The 24,127-nt window shown below is 37.2% G+C and overlaps 1 protein-coding gene across 9 annotated transcripts in view; it reads right to left on the bottom strand.

The window, feature by feature from the left end:
- MAGI2 (membrane associated guanylate kinase, WW and PDZ domain containing 2) overlaps window positions 1-24,127 on the bottom strand; it is a 743,930-nt gene that overhangs the window by 101,470 nt on the left and 618,333 nt on the right. For all 9 annotated transcript variants that reach the window (XM_064505113.1, XM_064505115.1, XM_064505117.1 and 6 more), the window contains one exon: window positions 22,183-22,818. In XM_064505113.1, coding sequence (XP_064361183.1) covers window positions 22,183-22,818 — 636 coding nt within the window. The remainder of the gene's footprint in view (window positions 1-22,182; window positions 22,819-24,127) is intronic.

Below are 24,127 nucleotides of genomic sequence, written 5' to 3'. Positions count from 1 at the left end.
TTACCATATTTACCACCTTTCAAAATGAGCTTTCCACCAGCACCCTGGAAATCTAAGCTGTGACTTTATCTATGTTGTAACTTCACTACAGAACACCAGTAACAGAAAACAGATTTTGGATTAAAATGTATTTGGAAAAAAAACTTCATTTTTTCTCTTTTTTCGAACCAAGGCAAATTCCAGCTTCAGTCTACTGTACTTCTCCTTTTTGATGAAGATATCCTATAACAAAAAAACAAATCAAATCACACACATTTTATGTATTTCTTTTTATATACAAATTAAAGTTTTTGTCATAAAATATGCTTACAGATTTGACATACCTTACACCGCTGCCTGTATTTACTGTTAAAAGTTTCCTAAAAGAGCTTCTCAGATAGGATTTATAGCATTTGCAAGATAGCACCCTGATTTGTTTCTTTTTTGCAGTAAAAATCCTGAATTTGCCATAGTACGTAATGTCAATAATACGGAAATCACCATTTGGTTATTAGCCTGCTGCTGTGTTCATGTTTTTTGGCTGAATTTACATTTCCATTATTCTTTTCCAGCCACTACAGACAGCAGTTTCCTCACTATTTAGCACTGATTCTTGGAAAAGTTGTAGAGACACTGTAAAGTCACGAGTAACTAACGTAGGTGTTCCCACATCACAACACCTTTAATCCTGTTTGTCTTTGGGGAAGACCTGTATGTATAATTAAACTGAAGCCCAGACACTTGTAATTTCTCCAAGTGACCACATGTAACAATGCTGCAGGGAGGAACTTAACGGTCTCAAAGCCGAGACCTCTTCGTATAAAGCAATGTTCAGGGTACATCATCTTCCCTCCACTTCACTTGTCTCTCTGATGATACAGCAAGTGTTTTGCCCGTTAGTGTTTGCTGGGCTTCTTGGTTTTTTCCCTGTGATATAAAAGCCTTGCTGCACATAGATTTCCTGAGCCAAGCTGTCCCAAGCTCCATGCAGACCTTTCTCCCATAGATACTTAGCAGTAAATGAACAGATGGTTGATGAGCACTCCCACAGCATTAACTGACTCCATGGCATCTTCTCCAAGTCCATGTGACAACACTTTACTTCAGCAAAAGTTTTCCATTCTAGAAAAGCCATAAATATTCTGTCTCAGTAGATTTTTTTCCTGTGCTTTTCTTTCTCTTACTGGGATCCCTGAGATGTTTATTAGCTGCTACACTGGGCCTCCATTCCAGAGGTGCCAAGCCCCCGTTAACTTCGAACAAGAGTGGGAGAGTACGACACCTCTGAGAGTTCAGACTCGCTGTGTACACAGGCAGCACGGCGCAGGGAATAATTTCTTACCATTCATGTGACATCTGGCTCCTCCTTCTATACATTTACATTTCGTTGATCTGTGCTAGGCAGGTTTGAATTAGGCACACAGAATTCAATCTGCATTTGGTTCATTCACCAAGAAGCAGACTATCCTATAGCTAAAATTTTAAGAATTTTTCTGTGAGAAAAAAATGGTGTCTTGTATAAGTAGAACAAAGTTAAAATAGTCATTCGATCATTCTTCAGATATCTTCTCCTTTTCAGGAAAACAAAACCAATCAAGGAGAATGAGCAAATTTAATTAATTTATACATTGCAGCAAACAATCTAGAAGGAGACAATGAGTTAAAATAGATGGAAATAATAATTGCTATGAACACCAGCAGTTGATAAGAAGTTTGAAATGATCATGCCATATTTAAAATATAAGATGATGTGTGGGGAATGGTATTTACTAATCAACTTTCTAATAAAATCTATCGTTACCCACATAATATTTTTCCAGAGGTCCTTCCTTTTCAAACAGCTTTAAGTATGAAGCTCTCACTCTAGCAACAACAATGAAGTGATTTACCTTGGAATTAAGAGTAGGTGTAAGCAGACTGGGAGCTCTAACTCTTCAAGCAGACTGAGCTAGTCTTGTCGTCAGCCGTCCTTCAGAGTGACGGAGCCATGTCGTGGAGGATCCCTTTGGTCTTTGGCTGGGATAGCACCCCATGTAGTGGGCCAAAAATCAACATGGCCCACATTGGGGTGAGATGAAGGAGGCATCATGTTTGACTGAGCCCACAGCATTACGTGTGGTTACAGCCAGCTTCACTTGTGGCTAGACACCAGCATGGCAAGGCAAGTAACTGATGTAACACTGTGCTGTGCTGAGATGAAGGTTGGTCACAGCCATCAGCTATATCAAATGCAGGTTCAGATTAATAAAACCAAGAAATATGTCTGTCCCCTTTAGGGATATTTATATGCCCAGGTGTTATTAATCAGCTTTGCCTGAAAGTGACTGGCAACGATAGAGTGATCCTCAACAGTCACTTGTGGCGGCATTTTGCTTTATGCTCCACTACTCCATTGCTGCTGGACTCAGCACAAGTGAGACAGGGCTATCACAGTGCTAAGTAGCATTCCACTCCGTATCAGCACTGTTTTTCACTCTCTTTGGCTTATTGCACCCGTGAAAATTGACTCTGAAGAACTACTAACATATTTCCTGCCCATGGAGACTCACTTCACGAAGGTGTAAGGCCGAGAGCAGGTAAAGTCCACCAGGCCAGTTGGGTTCTTTGACCCAATTGGGGTAGTGCCTTCTGCAGCTATTCTCTTCTCCAGATGATTTAGATGATCATGAGTCCAATTCTATATTTCTTTTCCTCAAACTTTCACATTTCCTGATGGGTAGCATAAAGTGCAAAATTGTGAAGGTTATCAGAGATGATGTGAAGGCAGAGGAGTACCTTGGGAAATTAAATCTGATCTCATCTCAGTGCCGTCTACAGAACTGATACAAAAACTTAATTGACTGTGAGATCAGATACTAAATCAATATTCATTTTTTTATACTCAGGAACACTTTTTGTGCTGCTCATGAAGTTCCACTGACCCAGCCTTCTCCAGCAACAATTTTTCAATAATATTCAGATTTTCACAAATAATTAGAAAAAGGATAAGCTATTCAAAGTCATGAATGGTAGAAGTACTTGCTGTTCAAGCTAGGGCCCTAACTGGTCACCTGTGTCTATAATTTCCTCCAAAATACAATAGAGAATTTCTAGCTACCGGTAGGATTTCACTTTCATGAATAGCAAAGAGTCTTTGTTAGCAAGAATACAGCCCTCAGAAAAGGTCAGAAGCAGGCATAGTAATGAGTTAATTTACATTCTAATGGACATACAGCTATTTATTTGGCTTGGCTCCTACAGCTCTCTGAATTGCTTATCAGTGAGAGATTTAAAACCATTTATGATTTTTTTAAAAAAATTACTAAATATAATCTCCTTGCAATTAATCTGGATGTGAAGCAGAAAATTTCTGGATCACAGCTAAAATAGCGCAGGGGCAAATGCAGCATCCTCAGTGGCAGGTTTTTTGATGCTTAAATGTAGTAGAGATAGAAAAAATAATAATAAAAAACCAATTTCTGGAAATGAGAAATGTATTTTTGGAAAAAGTAGCTTTTTATGTGGTCAACAGAGCAGATTTTTGTCCACAGACAAAGTTTGGTATTAAACACTTTTAGCATGTCTCATCGAGTCATACTTTTAACTTTTATAAGAACTTCCTTCTCTTTTCTGGAGCCTATTATGAGAAGAGTGTTACACAGTACTGATTCATTTCCTTGTTGACCCTAAAGGTCATAGCAAACCATGTTATCTGAAGGATAGCCGTGCCTGAGAATAGGAAAATGCTGCTATAGTACAATTCAGAAAATATTTTACTGGGACAACTTGACCTGAAATACAAAAAGAAATCATGTAGGATAGAAAGACTCCTGTCTCTTGTCTTTTATTACAAAAGATCCTACTAAAAGTGCAAATCCTGAGGTTTATATCCAGATTTATGGTTTACAATTGCAAGCAGTACTGGATAAACAGTTATTTTCATCACTGTGGTATAATGTGTAATGTACATACTTTCGGTAAATACTAACCCAATTAGCTAAAGTCTGCATGATTAGGCACTGACTCATGGAGACTGGAAAAGAGATCTCAGAAGCTTGCCCACAGGATGTAAATGCTACTGACATCTTGAAAAGGTCAGGAGTATTTTTCTGTACATACAAGAAAGAGAACCTTTTGCTTGGCAGAAAGACATTTGCTCTGAAGAATCTCCTGTTTTGCTCATGTATGCTATCCAGTAAATGCTGCCAGCTCTCATGTCCAGGCTAGAGATTACGCTCCATCCCATACTGTTCTAATATGGCAAGAGCTAGCAAAGAGAGTAACGCACCTTCTTCGGCAAACATTTTGTGGTGAGTAACTCTCCCAGAGCATAGCAGAAACAGTAAGGTGAAAAAACTAGTATATCTCACACACTGGATCAGCAACATAATTTAGAATGAGATGCCTATATTTAAGCAACCTTCTCAAGCCTCCATCAACTACAATATGTGCATTGACACCTGGGACAAATTTAGACATCTTAGTCTGAGAGTTAGGGACTTAACTCAGATGCACACATCGGTCTAACACCATGCCTAAGGTCTGACACCATATCTTATGTTATCTCAGAAATGGCTGCTGGTCTGGCAGATATGACACAGGATCTATGAGAGACTTCAGACCTTCAGTTGTCATTCTCGACAATCTTGAATCTCCCACAGGCTCTGCCATCCCAGTGGAGATTTCTTGATACCCCAGTGTGTCTCAGAGGGCCCTGGATGTCTGTTAGTGAGCCACTGAACGGAGATCAGAGTTTCACTCCTGATTTCTCCGAGTTTGGGAGCACTAGACAAAAGTACATCATAGAGCAAGCAATAAATTAAATTACACAGTCTGAGAGAGCCTGCTAGTTTTACCTGGCTGCCCTTCTGTCATTATTGAATTACATTACAGTAACTTCAGAATCTTGTGTTTAATATGCATTAAGCTGTCAACATGTTTCTGATTTTTATTGATTTGCCCTCAAAATCTCTTCTGTGACAATGGGAAGTGTCAGGAGCTCAGGTGTGTTAACTATAATTGTCTCATTTTCATAACACATGGCTGAATGATAAACACTGATGGTAACATAATGAAAAGGTAATTATGCTACTTGGCCACAATGGTGGTAGCTGAAATTAGCAATAACATGCTTATTTGAATCTTCAGATCCAGCTGTTATTCAAAGCAATAATTTCTTTTCACTTTCCTGCTCCTTCATGCTAGCTTGATAGACCCGTTCAGTCCTGGTTACAGGGATTCAGGTGGAACAGAGAGTGGACAAACAGTGGGAGACTGTGAAAGAAAAGGGTAGCAGTAGAAAGAATGATAATCACAAGATTCAGATTTTACATGGTTGAGTCTTAACTGTGAAGGTACGTCATTTAGTGTAGGAAAGTGGAATATTTGGCAAGAGATGTTAATGGAAAGCTTTTGTCTAAGTATTTATTTAAACCAGTAACATAACTGTGAAGATATCACTGAATTCCTAAACTCCCAGTTCCCTGAATGAGCCTTTAGGCAACTTCCTTTTCTCTGAGCTACTGAAGATGTGACACTGTTCACACTGGTACATACCTAGTAGAGATAAACCTCTTTGCTTTCACGTTCACACAGTTAAGAGGTAATTCTCAGTATTTGACTTACGTAGCAAAAAGAATAAAGCTGAGTTTAGTAAAAGCTTTGCAGAGATCTAAATTATAACGGTTAAACAATATGAAGTTCAGAAGATTTAGTAAAAGACCACATGAGCCTGAAAGAAAAATTGGAGAGACAGAAATAATGATTGATGGGCATGATACTATTGTAGTACAGAACATTACAGAATATAAATCATGATAAATTGATCCTGATGACCTGGTTTGCCATCGAAGGTTGAGAAATGTCAGTTTTTTCTGGATTCCTAAATGTTCAGAGACAAGCAATTAACATAAAGAAGAGCTGTGTCCTTAAATCTAATGAGAGAGGAACAGTACTGATGTGAATTTTATGATGTTTAGATTGTGTGCTGGTCACATGTACTCCTGCGCAGTACTTTGAAAAGCTAATGAACAGATCATTAAAAAATGATGCTGATAAAGGATCCTGACAAGATAGTTGGGAAGTGATAAGTATTAAATGAATGTATTACAAGGGAAAGCAAGAAAAGCTGTGAATAGGCAATCTTTTTTTCCTGTGACAGTGCTCTGTCTCTCAGAGGAACATAAATTGATTTCAGTCTGTTGAGATTTAGACGACATGTCTAACGTAATGGAAATAACCCCTCAATACTGAGAAAATTGGAATAGTGCATAAACATGACAAGCTAAACAGAGAAGATTACGGTGCTGACAACTGTGAAGCACCTTGTGGACTTCACAGCTGGCCTGTGTTCTACTTAAAAACTAGCATTTTTAGGAAGATTTGCTAGAGTACCTAGCAGGTATGTCCTCCCTTTTTTTTCTCAGCACTTAGTGAAAAAGAAAGCAGACTTGGGTTTAGCCTTTGCGTCCATAAAACACCTTGTTCTTCCTCAGCGTACTCACATTCTGCCTGTATGATCACAGAACAAAGAATATGAATTTATGCTCCAAAAATAGAGCTGGTTGAAAGATTCTGTGTGAACAGCACAATTAATCACTGCAGGTCATCAAATAGGACTTGATATATGCTTTTTTCTTAGGGTTCCCCAAATAGCACTATAATTCATTGCACAGGGAGCAATGGCAAATGGCTTACAACTTCAGGGGAAGAGGAAGGAAAAGGTTGATTTAAATTAGAGCTTGTCAGTAATCTTCTGACAAAGGGAGTTTTCACTGATGAATGGTGGTGATTCACTAAAGCCATTTTTGTGAAAAGCAGCTACAATGCCAGAATGTATTGAAAGTAAAATTGAAAAAAAATTTCTGGTTAAATTTGAGGTAAAATTCCATCAACCATCAAAGAAGAGTGGTTACATCACTTGTCTGGGACTTACGTAATTGAGGTTCATGGCAGCTGTGCTTAATATGTACCTTTGTATTTACTGCAGAAGGGACTTCAGTTGTATTCCTAACCTGTTTAATACTGCTTCTGATAGATGAAATGGCTCCAACAAGAAAGAGGTTAGCACAAAAAAGCCAATGTGGAAACCTAAACTGCTATTTCTCCTGAAGTCACCTGCACAGGCTGAGTGCAGAGCATTGTGAAGCTGACCTAGGCTAACTTGCACTTAGTACTAGATGGTCAGAATAACATAGAGCCTGAACTAATTTATCCTGTTATAAGCATGCCTTTATTTCTCATAGCACAAATAAGTTTCTGATCTATGAAGCAACTGGCAGTTGTAGACTAAGCTGCTCTCTTTCTCAATGGGTATTCTCTCTAGTGGTTTTTTAAAAAAATGGTTAGGACTCAGTCATGGTAGGAAGCTTTTTGGACTTGATAACATTTCATAGGCTGGAAGAATGCAATTCCAATCACATTCTAGTTTCAACTTGATTATATATCCAGTTATTCAGAATTTAGTAATTCAGAATTTTTTGCTGCAATTTTAAAATATTAGAAGAAAGCAAACAAAATATTTTCAGATCCTCTATTAAACAGTTTTTCCATGAAGGATATTCTGAAAGCTGTGGAAATGTTCTCCTTCATTAAGAAAAATATGAGATGTAAGGAACATCTGTAATTCCCCTCAGTTTGATAAAGCTTATTTACTGTTGATGAGACCTGAAATACCAGTGTGCAAATAGCTATCACATATTAATGAATAAACAGGGTACTTCTGTGCACATATGCAGGAATGAATTTATAGTCCTCCCTTTACTAGTATGAACAAGTTTTGATGCACAACTGAATTGCAACTTATACACCTGCACTTTGCCATAGATATATTTTGGTTTAATGACAAAAATACATATCCTATTACAATGCAGTTTTTTATTACACTAGAGATAGTACAGGGATGCAGAAAAAAAAGCCTGTGAAATCTTCAGAATTAATAATTCATCTCTAGGTGCTAGATTTAATCCTTCTCCTGCAAAATTTCAGAGGCATGTATTACTTTTTCCTTCCTAAATTTATTGGGCTTAATCTGCAAAATCAGTTTCAATATAGAATTCCCAAATGCATGTTTTCCTACATGTTGTATTGCATTCTAAACCACTATTATTTATTTTTTATTTGTACTATGCTTTGAGATCTGTATGTATTTCCAAATACAGCCTTTGTAGACTTAAATAGCAAAGCGAAACCTTTGGAAAAGGAGTAGAAGTCTACTTCCTATTTGGGGTTCATTTTCTGACTACATAATTACAATGATGCATGCTATCTTTGTGTTTTATCACCCTAAATTGTAAAATTGGTATACTATTTTCCTCTTTTTGTAAAAATCTCTGAAATCCTTGGAATTTCTGTATCTTTCCTCATTAGTAACTGAGATTTAGATAGCAACAAAGTGATCTTGGGGTATTTCTCAGAAGCAGCAGCACCAGCACCATCAGCAGAACACTGGCCTTGGGTTTGTGATGTGCAGAATGTGCCACTTTGGGATGTTGATGAAAAAATTACTTTTTATTCTTGGCACTGCAGCTGGTTTTGATTTTTTGCTTACTTCCCGGCTGACATGGAATCCCAGGATCACCAAAGATTTAAGCTAGACCTGCCTAGAATTCTTCCTACAGACAGCTCCAAAGGCTTTTAAATTAAACAACAACAAAAACAACAACAAAAGCCAAACAACAAACAAACAAATGACCCTTTCCTACCATAGGGTTTTATTATAATATAACTAAAATACTTAACTTTTTAAAAAGAGAAAAGGCAAAAACGATTAGGTAAAGAATATAGAAGCAAAAGGAGTTTCTGAATGGCTTGCCCTGCTCTGTCCTTACACGCCAGGTCCTTGCTTGCAGTCAAATCAATGACTTCTTGAGTTACGACCAACTCTGTACAGTTTCTGCCAGTCCCCAGAAGATTTTCATCCCATTCCCACTGAGGCCTATCTGTCTGCTCCCTGCTCCTCCCAGCGCGTGCCCTGAGTAAGCTGCCGACCTCCAGCTCTTTGCCACGATTTCTTTTCCCCTCGGACAAATTCTGCGGTCCCTGGAAGCATCTCTCCATGAGTGGGATCTCAGGTAGGAGCAATCCGCCTTCACTCCTGGAGGACCTGCCTGACCCAAGCACTTCTTACAGGAACATAGCATACACACTTGGAAGAAACCAAACAGCTGCTGTCCATCACCCTGCCACTCTCTACTTGACAAACAGCATGGTTCTAGCTGTTTTAAATAAATATGTTCTCGTATTAACCATAAATGGCTTTCGAACAGTTTTATTGGTAACAGACTCCAGTACCATGAGCCTTACAGCTCAGGAAATGTGCCTCCCCTCTGGTTAAAAAAAGGAATCATCCTAGAATATGAATTTCAAGAACTGCTGACATGACCAAAACATCTTTCCTGACTCCCTAATTCTGCACTGTTTTTTTATCCCTTCAGCTGCATTTTAGACCACTTTTCCCAAGCTGGGTCCTTTTCTCCCACTTCCACAGGCTTTCTATGAACAAATGCTTGCATGACAGCTCACAGGAAACAAATTTTCAAAAGACATGCTTAAATGTTTGCACCATAAATTACACATACAGCAGGACCTGGGTGTTACAGCAAGCCCCTTCCCATCTACCTTGCACATGAGTGATTGAATCAGCCGGTACTTTTGCAAATAAAGAATTGTATGAAATATCCTAGAGAAATCCCAAGTTTCAGCTCATCACTAACAATAATAGAAACTCTAGTTAAAGATAAGATTCCTGCAACAGGCTTGATCTCCACATGGGATAATGATGGGTCACATATTAATTTTGAAATAAACATGAAAAATAGAAAAAAGATGGAAAAATAGATATGACCTTAAGAAGCAGGCAAAAATGATCTGGAAAAGAGTCTCATTGGTTTTGTTAACATTCATATTAAACGCAACAAAATAGTTTACCAATGCCATCTTGCCGATAAAAAAATATATAAACAAGTCATACTCTAAGAAATTACTCTGAATTTAACTTTTTCATTGTGATATTATGCTCAGCTGATTATCCATAATGTTTCATAACTACTTTGGCAAGTTTGGACTACATTTTTTGTTCTGTGTTTCAGGAATTTACACTGACTACATGAAAATGCTTCCTGTTTGCTAATGCTTAATATACTAAGTATTCTGGGTTGTTCTTTATCAGTAACATGTCATCCACTCTACCACTCTCTCTGCCATCTGCAAACTTTATCAGTATTGATTTTATGTTTTCTACAGGATCTTTGTAAGAAGTGTTACATAGACAGAAGCCAAGAACTTATCCTGCGGGAAGTTCATTAAAAATATATTCCCTCGCTGATTTCCTGCTTATAATTACATTATCAGACCAATCTGCTACCCAGTTTTTCCATTCAGTGTGTGCCATGCTAATTTTACTTCTTTCTATTTTTAAATAAGAAGTGGGGGTGTTACAAGTAAAGCGTTATGAAAGTCCATTATGTCAAAACAATTACATTTTATAATCGAACTTGTAACCTCATTAAATATATATATATATATTTAATTTGAAAGACTCTATTTTATGTAAACCCATATTAATAACTACTCTTTTATAAAGAAACTCAAATCACTTTCTATGGTAGCGTAAACAGCATTCCAGGTTTAGCTCTAATGCATAAGACAAATTCAAACTTTTGTGATAAGACTGTTTTTGAAAAATGCCCTCTATCGTTCTATATATGCCTCCAGTATATGAGCAGGTCTCATCTCATGCAGCTTTGGCTGCCTAGCTGGTCAGCTGTGCTAAGCTTGTCAGCCAGACTTCCCTGTAGCCAATGGAGCATGACGGGCATCCTTGGAGACCAATCCACGGAGGCAAATGACTGAAATAAATGACAAGACACCTCTCCAGGTGCCTATTTTCCACCACTGTGTACAGCAGGAACTATTATGACTGGTGTGGACTAGAAATGTAACTTTTATACAGTTAAGGTGGGACTTGTCTGATCAAATGTAAATATAAAACTTCCATATGTGAGCTTTTGAATGCTTTTATAATCAGCAGGGAGGAGCTGGCACTTTTAGAGTACTGTTCATCTGAGCTATTTTAAATGTCTGCAATAGAAGAAAGCATTGTAAAGGTGCCTGTTTTCTCTATTGTATAGGAAATCTTGCTTGCTATCTCAGATGTAGAATGATGCTATGACTGTTTAAAAAGGGACATTTTGACTGGAACTATTTAAGGATGGTTCTTCTAGAACAATATATCCTAATGTGCTTTTTTAAAGATAAAGAGCTTGATAAAATTAAAACACTGGTATACAGTGATTAAGTTACAAGATAAACCTCTTGTCTAATTAAGATTGCCCTTAATGGAAATAATCATTACAGTTAATGTTCAGTAGTGAACATTAGCTGGATCAGACTGTCTGAGTGTTCTTATTTTAGAGTCATCCCCACAAGCCATTGAGACCTCTCAGGAATGCTATATAATGAATGAATAAACACTGTGCATTATTTTTCAGTGATAGCGTGAGAATAACTCCTGTTTTTTATGCAGTCTCAGTGAACGTATCTGGCAAGCTGAAATTAAAAAGTATGCCTTTATTCTTTCTTCTTGCAGTGATTTCAAAGAACTTTCACCTATAAAAACATATACATGCATATGCTAGATATCTAAATATTTAATATGGTGTAATAATAAGACAAGATTAAATAATTTCTTTTTACCTCTACACCGATTTATCCCTTTAAAAGCTGTGTGATCCTAATACATTCACAACCAGGCCTTGTGCTCAGTACCGTTAGTCAACAGTCAGGGTTCTCAAAGGCCAGGGAGTTGAAACTTCTCTCATGCCTACTTGAAACCCAGCTGTTGAGTCACGTCACGTGTTGGTCTGGACTGCAAGCAAGATGCTGCAGTTCCATCTTTTTCCCCTGAGAAGCACTGTGGAAGAAATTTTTAACTATTTTGATGGTGACTTCATATGTTCAGTCAGAGATGCTCTCTTTTGGCCCATAGGGCTGCTAAAGATTAGAAAGAAGAAGAATTGCAGAATAATAGATATGTTTAGATTGGAAGAGATGACCAGAGTTCATCTGGACTAACCTCCTGCTCAAAGCAAGGCTAGGTTCAAAGACTGGGCTGACATAAAAAATAATGACTTCTCTGAATTGCTGGAATGAAGCAAAGTGGAGCCAGAATGAGAGAGAGGTTCAAATACAGGTAGAGGTTGAGGAAAGAGTTGGGTGAAGCATGGAAAAAGCTAGTGAAGAAGGGGCAGAAGCTGGATGGGGATGACTGTCTTCGGCTCTATCTCATTTGTTGATTCTCACTGGCCCCAGATCAAAGCCCTGTAGACTCTTCTCTTCCCCAGGCTCCTGCCTAGACTGCTCTAGGACCTCCCACTGATCATCCTTCGGTTTGGTTACACAGTAGAATGTATCTGCCAGAATCTTCCCATCCACTTTTAGTAATTGCTGATACTTATTGCTGAGAACATTACATGTTAAATAGCATGAGGCTTAAAAGGTATGCAAAAGAGCATCTGAGCCTTCTAATATATTATGCCAGCAGGATCATATTTAGAAAATAAAAAGCAGCAATTTTCCCTACTGTTCATTCCTCTTTCTTTAAGGAGCAGATTAAGATACCCTCTGAGCTACTTTAAGAGATATGGTAGTATTTATGCTGAGGCAGAGAGGTACTATTTGGCCTAGATGCCTAAAAATAATCACATTTATTTAGAACAAGTAGTTTAGAATATAGAAACAATTTCACATGGATAGTAAGAAAAATATGTTGACTTTGTATTTACAAATCTACTTATTTAAACTATTAAAATATATGATAATACTGTGGTATTTTACACAATCAGCAAAACTTCTCTAAAATGCTAATTAATCTCTGAAGTACTATTTAATGTATTTTTTATTCTTTAAGAAAAACTGTACTATTATTATTAATATTATTTCTACTTTTAAAACATTAGCAAACTTCTCTGCTGGGGGAAAAGCAACTCATTGTGAAAATTGAAATTAATTGATAAAAGAAAATAATAGAATGTAAAGACTATTAAAATATTTTATCATACAGAGGAATTAAGCCTTTGATTTTATTCTTGCATACAGTCTTTTTCTAATTATCACTGGATTTTTAAAACTTCTCCATTTATCTAGAACACAAGAAATGCAAAAAAACTTGCTTACATAAGACAAAAGCTATTCTAAAATACCCATTAAAAATAATTTGCACGTAACAGATATATAAGCTAAAAAAAAAGATGACCTTACTTATGTGCACAAAAATAGTCTGTCTTCTCTAAGCTCATGGCAAAAAAAGCTACAAAATAAATAAAAGTCAAGATTTTTCTCATTTACCAAATGGGAGAACTGCACAGTGCAATACTTATACACTGAAATACTGTTCCAAGCTATGACAAATCAGGCTTTGGAAAGCAATTTATTTATTTTAGAAATAAGTTTTGACACACTTGGGAGTCAATGTTCACAGTCTGTGCCTGACAGTTTTGGCTTCCTTGTCTTGTACTGTAACCTGAAGGTGACACAGCGAAGGTGTATGTACCTTGGCATTGTTTTTGATTGTGTTTGAATTATGAGTCACCCAAAGGCTTTCTGAGAAGGTCAGTGTTGCATTTAATGAATGTATGTTCTTGGTTTATGAAAAATAAAAAGGTTCAACATTACTCATAGATGGCAAGTATAGCCATTGTTAAAGCCTTCCTTCCTTTTTAAGAATGTCAGATAAATTGTTTAAAGAATTATAAAGGGATAAATATCTCATCTAGAAGACTAATATAATTCCTGTATTTTGGTTTGATGATAGGCAAACTGTAGGAGCCCAGAGAGTTTTGTAGCTGCTCTAAATGGTTTAGCAAGTGCCTGAAAATCACACCTTCCCATCTCCACAGTGCTGTATCTCATATCTGTAGCACAACAGATAATGTACTCACTTGTTTCTTAGTGTATTAGCTTACTTTATTGCTATAAAATATTGCACTATATTACAAATCACCATGTCACAATGTCTACACAATGTACTTTGACAACAGATTTGGAAACCCAACAAATGTCATTTAATAGGACATTACATAATACCGCACCAACAGAAACATTGTTCAACACATTTAGACTAAACTTTAGACATGCCTCAGTACACACGCATAGGCTGGTAATTTTTCAGAGTCCAGTGCTCTGTAGTTCTCCCTCCTTTAGGCTGAGATCTCTCAGATCTCCTCTGAGGAAGGCTAGGTTCAGAGACTACACTGTGGGCAGCTAGGGAAACATCGCGTTTCTTCATGCAGCCGTACTTCTGTAGGTTCTCCCATGTCTGAGTACAGTGCTTAGGAGGTATCTGACTACAAAAGGTGCCATTTTTAGTCAAGACATGTAGAACAAGACAACCTGATTAGTTCTCTGATAACACATTTTGCAAGAACAGAGGAGAGACTTCTCTGGCCTGGCCAAATTCCAGTGTAGTTGACCCAAGCTCTGTTTTCTCAGAAAAGCTGCTCACCCATTCACTACTATGAGTAAGACTGAAAGAGGTCTGCAGTGCTGCCAGCAGAGCTCCCGTGCAGGGACACAGGCAGCAGGTACCAGATGCTCATGTGCGCTGCACTCTTCAGCAGAGTGAAGCAGTTGCCTGTCCTGAAGGCAGAGTTCCTGCAGCTCTGCACAAAACCTAGATGCATGGCAAGTGTCTGTGTAGATCTAATGATGATAATGTACTGTACAGTTGTCTTGGGCATAAGCATTTCATGGCATAATTGCCATTGGAGCAAGGGTAGTCAGCTCTTTAAACATGAAAGTGCCAAGATGAGAATCTACATCTACAAACACATTTCTTTTTACTAAAAGGTCTTCTAAAAGGACCTATTTCTCCACTCAGTGTGCAAACTAACTCTTCTTAATGCTAACAAGAGTTAGGAACACACACACCTAGGATAAGTGTTCCCATAAATTTTTAATGGAAGCACTGTTCAAATTTAATACAGATCATATGAGCCTACATTAGAAAACAGTTTCACCAAAAATACAAGTACTTTTGAAACAAAATGCTTGCTAATAGTCATTAAAAACCTTCTATGCAATATGCGTAAAAAAGATATATCTAATACGTTGCAAGATTATCCACAAATGTACCACACAGTGCACAAACGTTAACAGGAAAGAAGCAGCAAAACCATAACACTACCACTTTGAAATGCAATGCAATTAATACTACTTCTATTAATACAGTGTAATAGCTACTAACTATTATTGATGTCTATTTTTTCAGGAATCCATATTCATTAAGGAGGTCTATTGTTTCTTTTTCTCTTATTCAGAAATATGGAAGCAATTGCACACTGTTTCACTGCTAATCAGAGCTATACAAGAAAAGATATGAAAGTCTCATTAGTGTGAATTTTTAGGGCAACTGAGCTCCTGCCATGGTTCCCTCTGTTCAAATTAATCATTCTGTGATACTGAGATATTACCATTTCTCTTACTAACAAGATTTAGATTGTCTCTTTTCATAAACTAGGCTATAGATGTAACTTTTTTTTTTATTTTACCTGCTATAACTTGTAAAATGTTTATTAAAATAGACTGATTACTAGAGGATAACAACAAGATGCTTAAAAATTATTTCAAGTTAATCCAAAGCATAAAACCATCTCAATATGTAGGACAAAAAGGATGTAAATTATCTGAAGGTTATTAGGCGAGTACATGTTTCCACAGCTAAAAGTATGATGCTCTGTGAGGTGAGATATGCCTTCTAAAACTGAATTTGGAAAGCAGTGCTTCCAGGGGTTAAGTTAATAAAACAGCAAATCAGTATTTCTGGCATGGTAACATTATTTTCTAAAAATCTTTCAAAGATTTTATTTCTGGAATTAACATAAGAAAGACAACTGTCCCCTATGTCCCCTAGACTGTTATGAAAATATCTTGCACAAATTAATTTCAATGTAGGGAAGGTGAGAAGGGACTAGTGGCTAAGGCTGGGGGGAAAGAAGGGGAATATGACATCTAATAGCAAAGTCAATGAAGTGGACAATGTAGCATGCCGAACGATATTTTTGATCATGAAATATTTGTGTCATTACTAGCTAAGGAACAGCAACAAAATTGAGCACAAAAATGAAAAAAATCAAAAGCCAGCATGAGAAGGATACTTTTAAAGAGAGCTCATGCTGAGGAAATTGTTGAATTTATGATGATACATAAAAGCTCATAATTTTGAGATGGAAAGGAAAAAGGTTAGCTATGAACCTTTATGTTTTCCATCGTTTTTTTAAAGCAGACAGACTCAGGAACAACAAAGCAGCTCACAGAGGGGATCCAGGCAAAATGCGGTCATAAATCAGAAGAAAAAAATCAAAGAGGATGTTTTAGTGTGGCCTGTTGGATAGCAGAAGTTTGCATCATTGTCTTCTAGGTGTGTTGTTCACATGCACATTATGTAGAATGTGGGATCAAGTGTCCCCTTAACTCACAAACATGAGATACATGTACCACTGAAGAACTCGTCAAGGATAAAAGGGCAGATGATGCCAAACAGATCTCGGTTCCTCTTGACGTCAGAATTCTTATAAGAAACAAGAGCAAAGGGATCAACAGCAAATGTACATTTGGAGTTATTGTCTGGAGAGGAGAGTGCATGGGAGGAAGCATGAGTGGCTATCACAGCCTGAATCTCCAAACATCTCGTCAGACACAACAGAAAAAACATACCTTCATGAACAATGTAAGCATGAACAGACCGCTCTTAGCTCAAATAGAGTACCCATATGAAGCAACAAAAACAGGACTGGGTTCTGTTAGGGAGCTAGGTCACTGACTGGTAGGAAAAGTTTCACCAATGACTCAGGGATGCTGAGAAGGAAAGGAGCAGGGAGCCCTCAAAGAAAGGACTGTGGCAGAAATAGCAGCCAAACAAACCTTGCCTGATCCAGTGAACTCTTCTTCTTTGAAGAACAAATGACAGTCCAGAATAACAGAAAACCTCCATAAACTCCAAACCCCAAACATAATCCACCTAATTATTAAATCTCTTCAAACCCTCAATACTGTTGACAAGTCCTGAATGGGGGATGAGCAAGCCACAAGATACAGCATCTCTGGGTTGTACCTGGCACTCTCCTAAAATTTGGAATGAAGAACTGCAGGAGCAGTCAAAGCTAAAAAGACCTCAGTGGAGGGCTGAGGAGATGCTGGAATCAGAACTGCCTGGGTCAGACTAGTGTTAGCAGGATGATGGTGCCATCTGCAACTTTATCTTGTACAATATTCTCAGGAGTGAGGACTACTAGAAGAAAAGCAAGTATCAGTTTTCCTGACTAGGAACATAGGACATAGGAACCGAAAGGTATCTTATAGCAAGCCTGGACAAAAAACAAAGGCATTTCCTTTTCATTTATGTGGTAGAGAGCTAAATCTGAGACTGAATCAGTCCAAGGAAAAGGCACTCAGAATGTAATATTCCTTCCATTGATGTTGCTAAGTTTGAGGGACTAAGCTTATTCGCTAGAATATGCAGAGATATTTTCTGTGAAATTGCTGTCTATTTTGGGAGGCACTGATGCTTCGTATGATCTGTTGGTATCTGTGAACGGTCTTAAGGAGCTACAAACTTCTGCTGGCGTCTGTACAAAATCTGAGAAAGATCCCTGGCCATCCCCCTTTATTCTCACTGCTTACATCTACATAGCTGTGTTCCAAATTTTGTCTCCCAAATAGCATGTCCTCATCTTTATTGTTTGTGCATAGTGTCTGGACCATGCTAACTCCCAAACCATGCTGGGATAAAAGTGGCTGTTGGCTCATTCCAGTTGTACACGTACACTAGGAATGTGCTAACAATTAAGCAATATGGACAGCGTGCTCATTCTCTGGCCCTGTTTACTACTAATAGCTTCAGTTTCTCAGAGTCTGTTTGGATTCCCCCATTAAAAAGCAGCTGTCTGATGCAGGAACTTTGTCAAGCACACATTTTTTGCATTTACTTTAATATTTCTCTCACAGTGCTTGTTTAGGAGACGTCATGTCCTCATACACTAGCCCTGGGCTGTCTTGAGATTTCCTTAACTACAGTATTTCAGATACATTCTTGAGGCTGCTACACCTTTTCATTGTTCAATTCTTTGTAGACAGAACACCTTGTGGGGTAGGCTGCTTTCTATAGATTCATGCATTTCAAAAATACCTCCTAAAAGAGATGGCATGTCAGGTGTGTGGATGGATCATTTAGTAGAACATGCCCAAACCAATTTTTAACATCCTAATTAGTGAAGATTTTTTTTCTGCATAAATTTGGTTCAACCACTTCTAATGAGGACATCTTAGTGCTTTATTCGGTAGTTCTGGAGTGATGCAGAACTACTGCTCTACTCTATTCGCATTCATACAGACCGATAGCTCTTCCAAACTATTCCAGCAGCCTGTACTCAATGCAGGCTGCTGCAGAGGCTGAGAATTAAACATGGAGGCTGAAGCAAAGCTGGAAAGGGGCAAATCTGCTTGGGTATCAAAACACTCTCATTTTTTTTTTCTTCTTTTCTTTCTTTTCTTTTTTCCTTTTTCTTATTGGGCAAAACTTTCCCCTCATCTTTTCCTTTCCTCTTATTATTTGCAGAATGAATATTTCTTTCAGCTTATAGAAGTCAGCTAAAATGATATGGATGCCTGGTCAGCCAAGAACAGATGCAAAGAAGCTGAACCAAGCAGTGCATGTGTATTCAGCAAAGCCCTGACTAATAAACAGAAAGAAGATCCTAAGCTCTCCTGTGGTAAACTATTCTAGCCTTCATCTAAGCAAATGCTGCTTTGTTTTCTGCTAAATATACATGTATCATTTCCCTAAATTGTTTTTTTTTCTGAATATATGGCATAGCCAAGAATTAGAAGCATCAAACAAACAGGTAAACTACTGCTGCAGCTTTAGAAATTTTAAAATGAGTACAATACAAATTCAGTGGGACTTCCTCCAGCTGGTCAAGCATTGAATTGCATCCCATGACAAATGCCTGTTTACTGTTGGTTCAGATGTTTCCTCTTGTGGCCTCTTCGAATTTGAGTACTGCCATTCCCTTCATCTTTTTGAAACACAAATACTTTTATTTCCCCTGAATACCCATGCTGTTGACCTCCTAAGTGTGAGGGAAAATGGCTTTTTAAATGCTATCCCATGCTATCATGTAAGACAGTATTTCTTCCTGTATAAGATGCTTTTCTCCTGTAGCGAGACTATATCTAAGCCAGTGTTGATCTGTTTGTGTTTGCAATGTAGATGAGATTGCTGGATGAGCAAGAGAAATTAAGTCACCTTACAAAACGGATTTCTTACAGTGAATTGTGCAGGCAGGCCATATTTATCTCAGTGACATAATACATTACAGGGCAACACATGACCTTACGCAAACACAACCTCCCTCTTCCACAAGTAGGAACACTACTTTGTTCTTAATCTTAAAAATGAGATGCTAAAGACAAGATCACAGGGTAATGATGGAAAATGACGGTATTATGCAACTCACATCCAAAGGAACAAAATAAAAATTGGATCTATGAGTGACGAGAAGGTTTGCCTTGCTTCACCAGTGTCACAGATTAAATCTTTTAGAATCAGAGCATACTAGAATTTTGCTCTGTATTCAGGTTATCTCACATGACCAAATCATAACATCTGCTTAGTCATAGGTTGTGGGATATATTATAGACATCGGCATCTGAGTTAGTCATCTTCAATTCCCTTTATGGTCAGTCAGACAAAGCAAGTGCTTTTAGCTGACTTATTTTAAACATCTACAGTGGAATGATATGAATTGCACCCAAGAAATGCCTGTTTCTCTTGAATGATTGTAAAAGGAAACATGAAGATTAGCATAGATATTGTATATTTGGTCACATGAATTCCCTGTTCCTATGAATTTGTGAAAGGACAGTCTCATATTTCTGTTAAACTATGATTTAGCCATCTTTGTGGTAGAGCAGGTTTGTCTCATACAATATATTTTTTCATAGTTTAGTACTAAATCATTCAAACAAGAAGGGCCTCCACTTCTTCTTTAATTAGACTATTTTGGAGACAGACAAACCTTAAGAAAATGTATTAAGAAAAAATATTCTGATTATTCTGAATTATTTCTGATATCCAGAAATTTTTGATCATAAACTTAAACTTTCACTTGTGCTGTATCATCCCATTATGTATCATCCCATATTCAGTATAACTACTGAAATTTCTTTTATGGCACTAACAATCATATTCTTCTAAGTTTTCATCACTTTCTAGTATTTCCAAACAGTTGCTCTAGTCTTAGTCATTGTTTTGCCATGAAAGAAATATGTTCTCTTCCTCTTCTGTGCATTGTCCAAAAAGAACAAACAAAAACCCCAGCAACAGAAGGCTGAGACTCACTGAACAAGTTACTACATTTGGACATAGCATTTTGTGTTAGCTGAACCAAGCTGTCTGTGTCTGCATGTTTGACCTGACAAAATGCAAGACAGTGTAACGTTATACTGCTTTTACTGAGGGTTGAGCTAAGTGCAGTGTCTCCTATTTGCACCAGTGATGTATAGAAAGTAACTACAGCTCAATTAATGTACAGTAACTTGTTAAATTATTATCTTTTGCTCATGAATCTAAGCTCTTAGAAGAAACTCTATTGACTGAGGGGAATTACATCCAAAGGCTCAAGTGTGTTGCTGCTTCAGGATATTTTTTTGCTACTGTCCAGCTGTAATATCTATTTTGCTGTGTATTATCACTCAGGCTTGTTCAGCATACTGGATTTCACACTCCACTTCTCTCTGAAGATTGGTGTTCTGAATTATTTTCCTTAGAGGGGGATTAGCCTGCATTTTTCAAAATAAAATTCCATATTTTGGGGTAATATTAACACTTCTAATCCCCTTTACACTCTTTATTGCTATGCAGTTCTCTTCCCTTATCTGTCAACATCTTCAGAAAAAAACATTGTTTACCCCACTCTTCTACATTTTTAACAGTTGTAAAATAAAAGCAGATTTAACTAATATAACGCCTCTGCAACACAACTTCATATATTACCATTATGCCAATTGACCTTTACTCATTACTCTTAGCTACCTTTCATTCCAAAGAAGTGTCAGATTCTGCCTCTTATAAATCATTCTTTTACAGACAATTATGAAAAATACTTTTTTGACTATCTGTATTTACCGGTATTTGAATCACCTGATGTTTATTATTTCTGTATTTTTTAAAAATGACCAGTTTTCTTTGCCTTGGTTTGTTCTAAGTCCTTGTAGTTTTTCTAATGACAAACATTTGGCATAAACAAACACTGAAGATTTACTTCTCAACCTCTAGTCCTCAAAAGGAAAATAGTAAGTATTTTTGTATAGGAACATTTTTTTTTGAAGTGCAGAGTACTATTCAGTGACATATAAATGACTTTAGACAAACTATGATCTTTAATTAAAGAAATTGAATCTTATTCTCCACTTCAGGTAACTATACATTGTGATGAATGTTCATCATGAACTGCCAAAGAAAATCTGTTTGGTTAAAATATTAAACGTTACGAAATTACTGATCACTCTTGGGGTATTATGACTTTCTGTCATTATTGCTTCCTTGCAGATTACTCCTGACTCTCTGCATCAGTGGCATATATTAAGGCTTACTATGTCAGGTTCCTCAGAAAAATGAAGTTGTAACAAGCTATTTTTTAAAAGTAGAGAAAAATATACTATGGATCTCTGCTCTCAAGAAAGAAACAAAAAAGCTTATTGCACCACACTTTTAAAATGAAAGAAAAGGGGGAGGCAAAATGGCTTATCAAAACCAGTAATCTTGTAAAGAGCTGAGAGACTGTTCTGATTTTGATCTACCTTAATTATTCAATATATTCAGTTATATTTTAACCTTGCAACACTGCGTTGGGACTATACGAATTTGCTGCAAATACCATACAAACTATTAAGAGCTAAAAGGCCCTGAAATACTCTGATTGGTTTTACACTTATACAGAATTGGGACTGTTGACACTCAAAATACAAAAAAGAATATATAATAAACTGTTACATTTTGCCTAGGATACTTAACTGCAGACACACTTTTTCAGAATCAATAGTGTCACCTCCCAAAACACAAAATTAATTTCCAATCTAGTACACAAGGCTTTAGTGAGCATATGTAGGACTTATGGTTTAGAACCTTTTACACACATTTTCGTAATTGTACAGACTTTCCAAACTTACCTCCTCTATGGATAATCAAAGAAGTTTCACTTCCAACAGGACATTCTTTAAGTATATCCACTACTTCTGCATGGCTCAGGTTCTGTACATTCTGCTGGTTGATCTCAACAATGAGGTCACCTTCACACAAACCAGGACATCCCTGAATGTCTAGAATTTGCTTCACCCTCTGTCCTGTAGGACTGTCTGCTATAGTGAAGCCAAAGCCCTGGGCCCCTTTCACAATGGTTAAGGTCATGAGTTCAGCTTGTGTGGCCCCAGAAGAAGCCATTGATACATTATCATCATGGGCAGGTGGTGGGAATGTGCTATCAAGCTGACTATCTGCTGGAATGGAGTGCAAGGAGTGTGGTGGTCGATCTGTTACGTCTGGAACAGACTGAGAAGTCCTAGAAATGTATTCCAAATAAGTTTCATAGTTATGTCTTCCATTTACCACTACCGGAGGCCTCTCCATTACTGCAAGGGGTGGCACCATGCTGTTGGCAGGATCTTCAGGATCAAAGGGCAAAGGGTATCCACGACATAGCACCAAGTTGACACTCTGACCAATAGGAACAGACTGGAAGAGTTTGACTACATCTGCGTGAGTATGTCCAAGGACACAAACTTCATTAATATAGACAATGACATCACCTAGAAAGAGAAGAAAAAATAGTGACAATATGAGATGACTTCAAAATTACTGTAGGCACAGTATGGAATGCAATATTTTTAATGAGTTTAAGCAAAGGGATCATTACTGTACTAAAAACCAAAATAAATTAGACCAATATTCAGACTCACACAGTGAGACAAAAAATGAAAGTTTGCCTGCCTACAAATATAATACAGGAAGACAGTAGTGTTTGTTTTCTGTGGAAGCTTGCAGAAACTAAAATTAAGCTGGATACAGAAATATACCTTTTCTTAACATTTCTTGCCTATTTTTCCTACTCCTTTCAGTGTAGTCCAGACGTGATCTTTTTTAACTATACAATGGAAGATTATTTGGAGGGTTTGTTATCAAGAAATGTCATTGTTTGGTGAAGAATAAAAGAAAAAAAAGAAAGGAAATGATAAGTCCCGTGAACTTAAGAATCAGTGATTAGGGATGTAAGCGTGTGCATGCACGTGCATGAGAAAGTACTTCTTGCATTGAACACAATATTGTCAGTTTTCTGTGATATGTTATTTTTTGCCATCAGACATCAAGGACTACTACAGTCATTTCCTATTCTAGGCATGAACTAAACTGTATCTTGTATATTACAGAGGTGTTTAGTGGTATTTTCCTGTAGCCATGATGGTTTAAGTGCAATGGCAGGACAAATTTTATAGGTAGAGATAATAGCTTTTATTAGCCCTACTGGCAAAGTTGGAGAAATTTAGACATATGTCTGAAAGCCTCTTTAACATTTCCAGCTAAACCAGTTGGACAAATAAAGATATCACCTTTACCTCAAAATCTTGTCTCGTGCATTGTACAGTGTTATCAGTCACAGCATGTACGAGGAAAAAGTACAGTCAACATGCTATTTATGGGTCTCCGTACTGCAGCAACCAGCTACTGTTAATTACAAGTTCAGAAATAAGTTCCTTTCTGTTATTAGAATGGATCTATATATTTATGATCTTATATATTTTTATGGCAATGCTATAATGCATATTAAAATAAAAATGAATAATCACTACAAACAATATTCAGAACTACTTGATGACCTACAGTCAGTTTCCACTTTAATAATACAATTTGCCTCTTTATAACAAAGGAGAAAGAAGTTTGGTTAGAACACTCCACAAGTTAAAGTATTTTGTAAGTGAAGATCTTCCTAATACTCCACCATTAATTAGGCAAAAAGATCAGTTATACAAACTACACTGTAAGATGTCCACAAGGTACACAGTTCAATAATCGACTTATCATACCATAATGTCTTTTAGTAATATTTCAAAATTCAATAAT

Source organism: Dromaius novaehollandiae, chromosome 1 (assembly GCF_036370855.1).
Source record: "Dromaius novaehollandiae isolate bDroNov1 chromosome 1, bDroNov1.hap1, whole genome shotgun sequence".
Lineage (NCBI taxonomy): Eukaryota > Metazoa > Chordata > Aves > Casuariiformes > Dromaiidae > Dromaius > Dromaius novaehollandiae.
The sequence above is the reverse complement of the archived record's forward strand: the minus strand, read 5'-3'. Positions and strand labels throughout refer to the sequence as shown.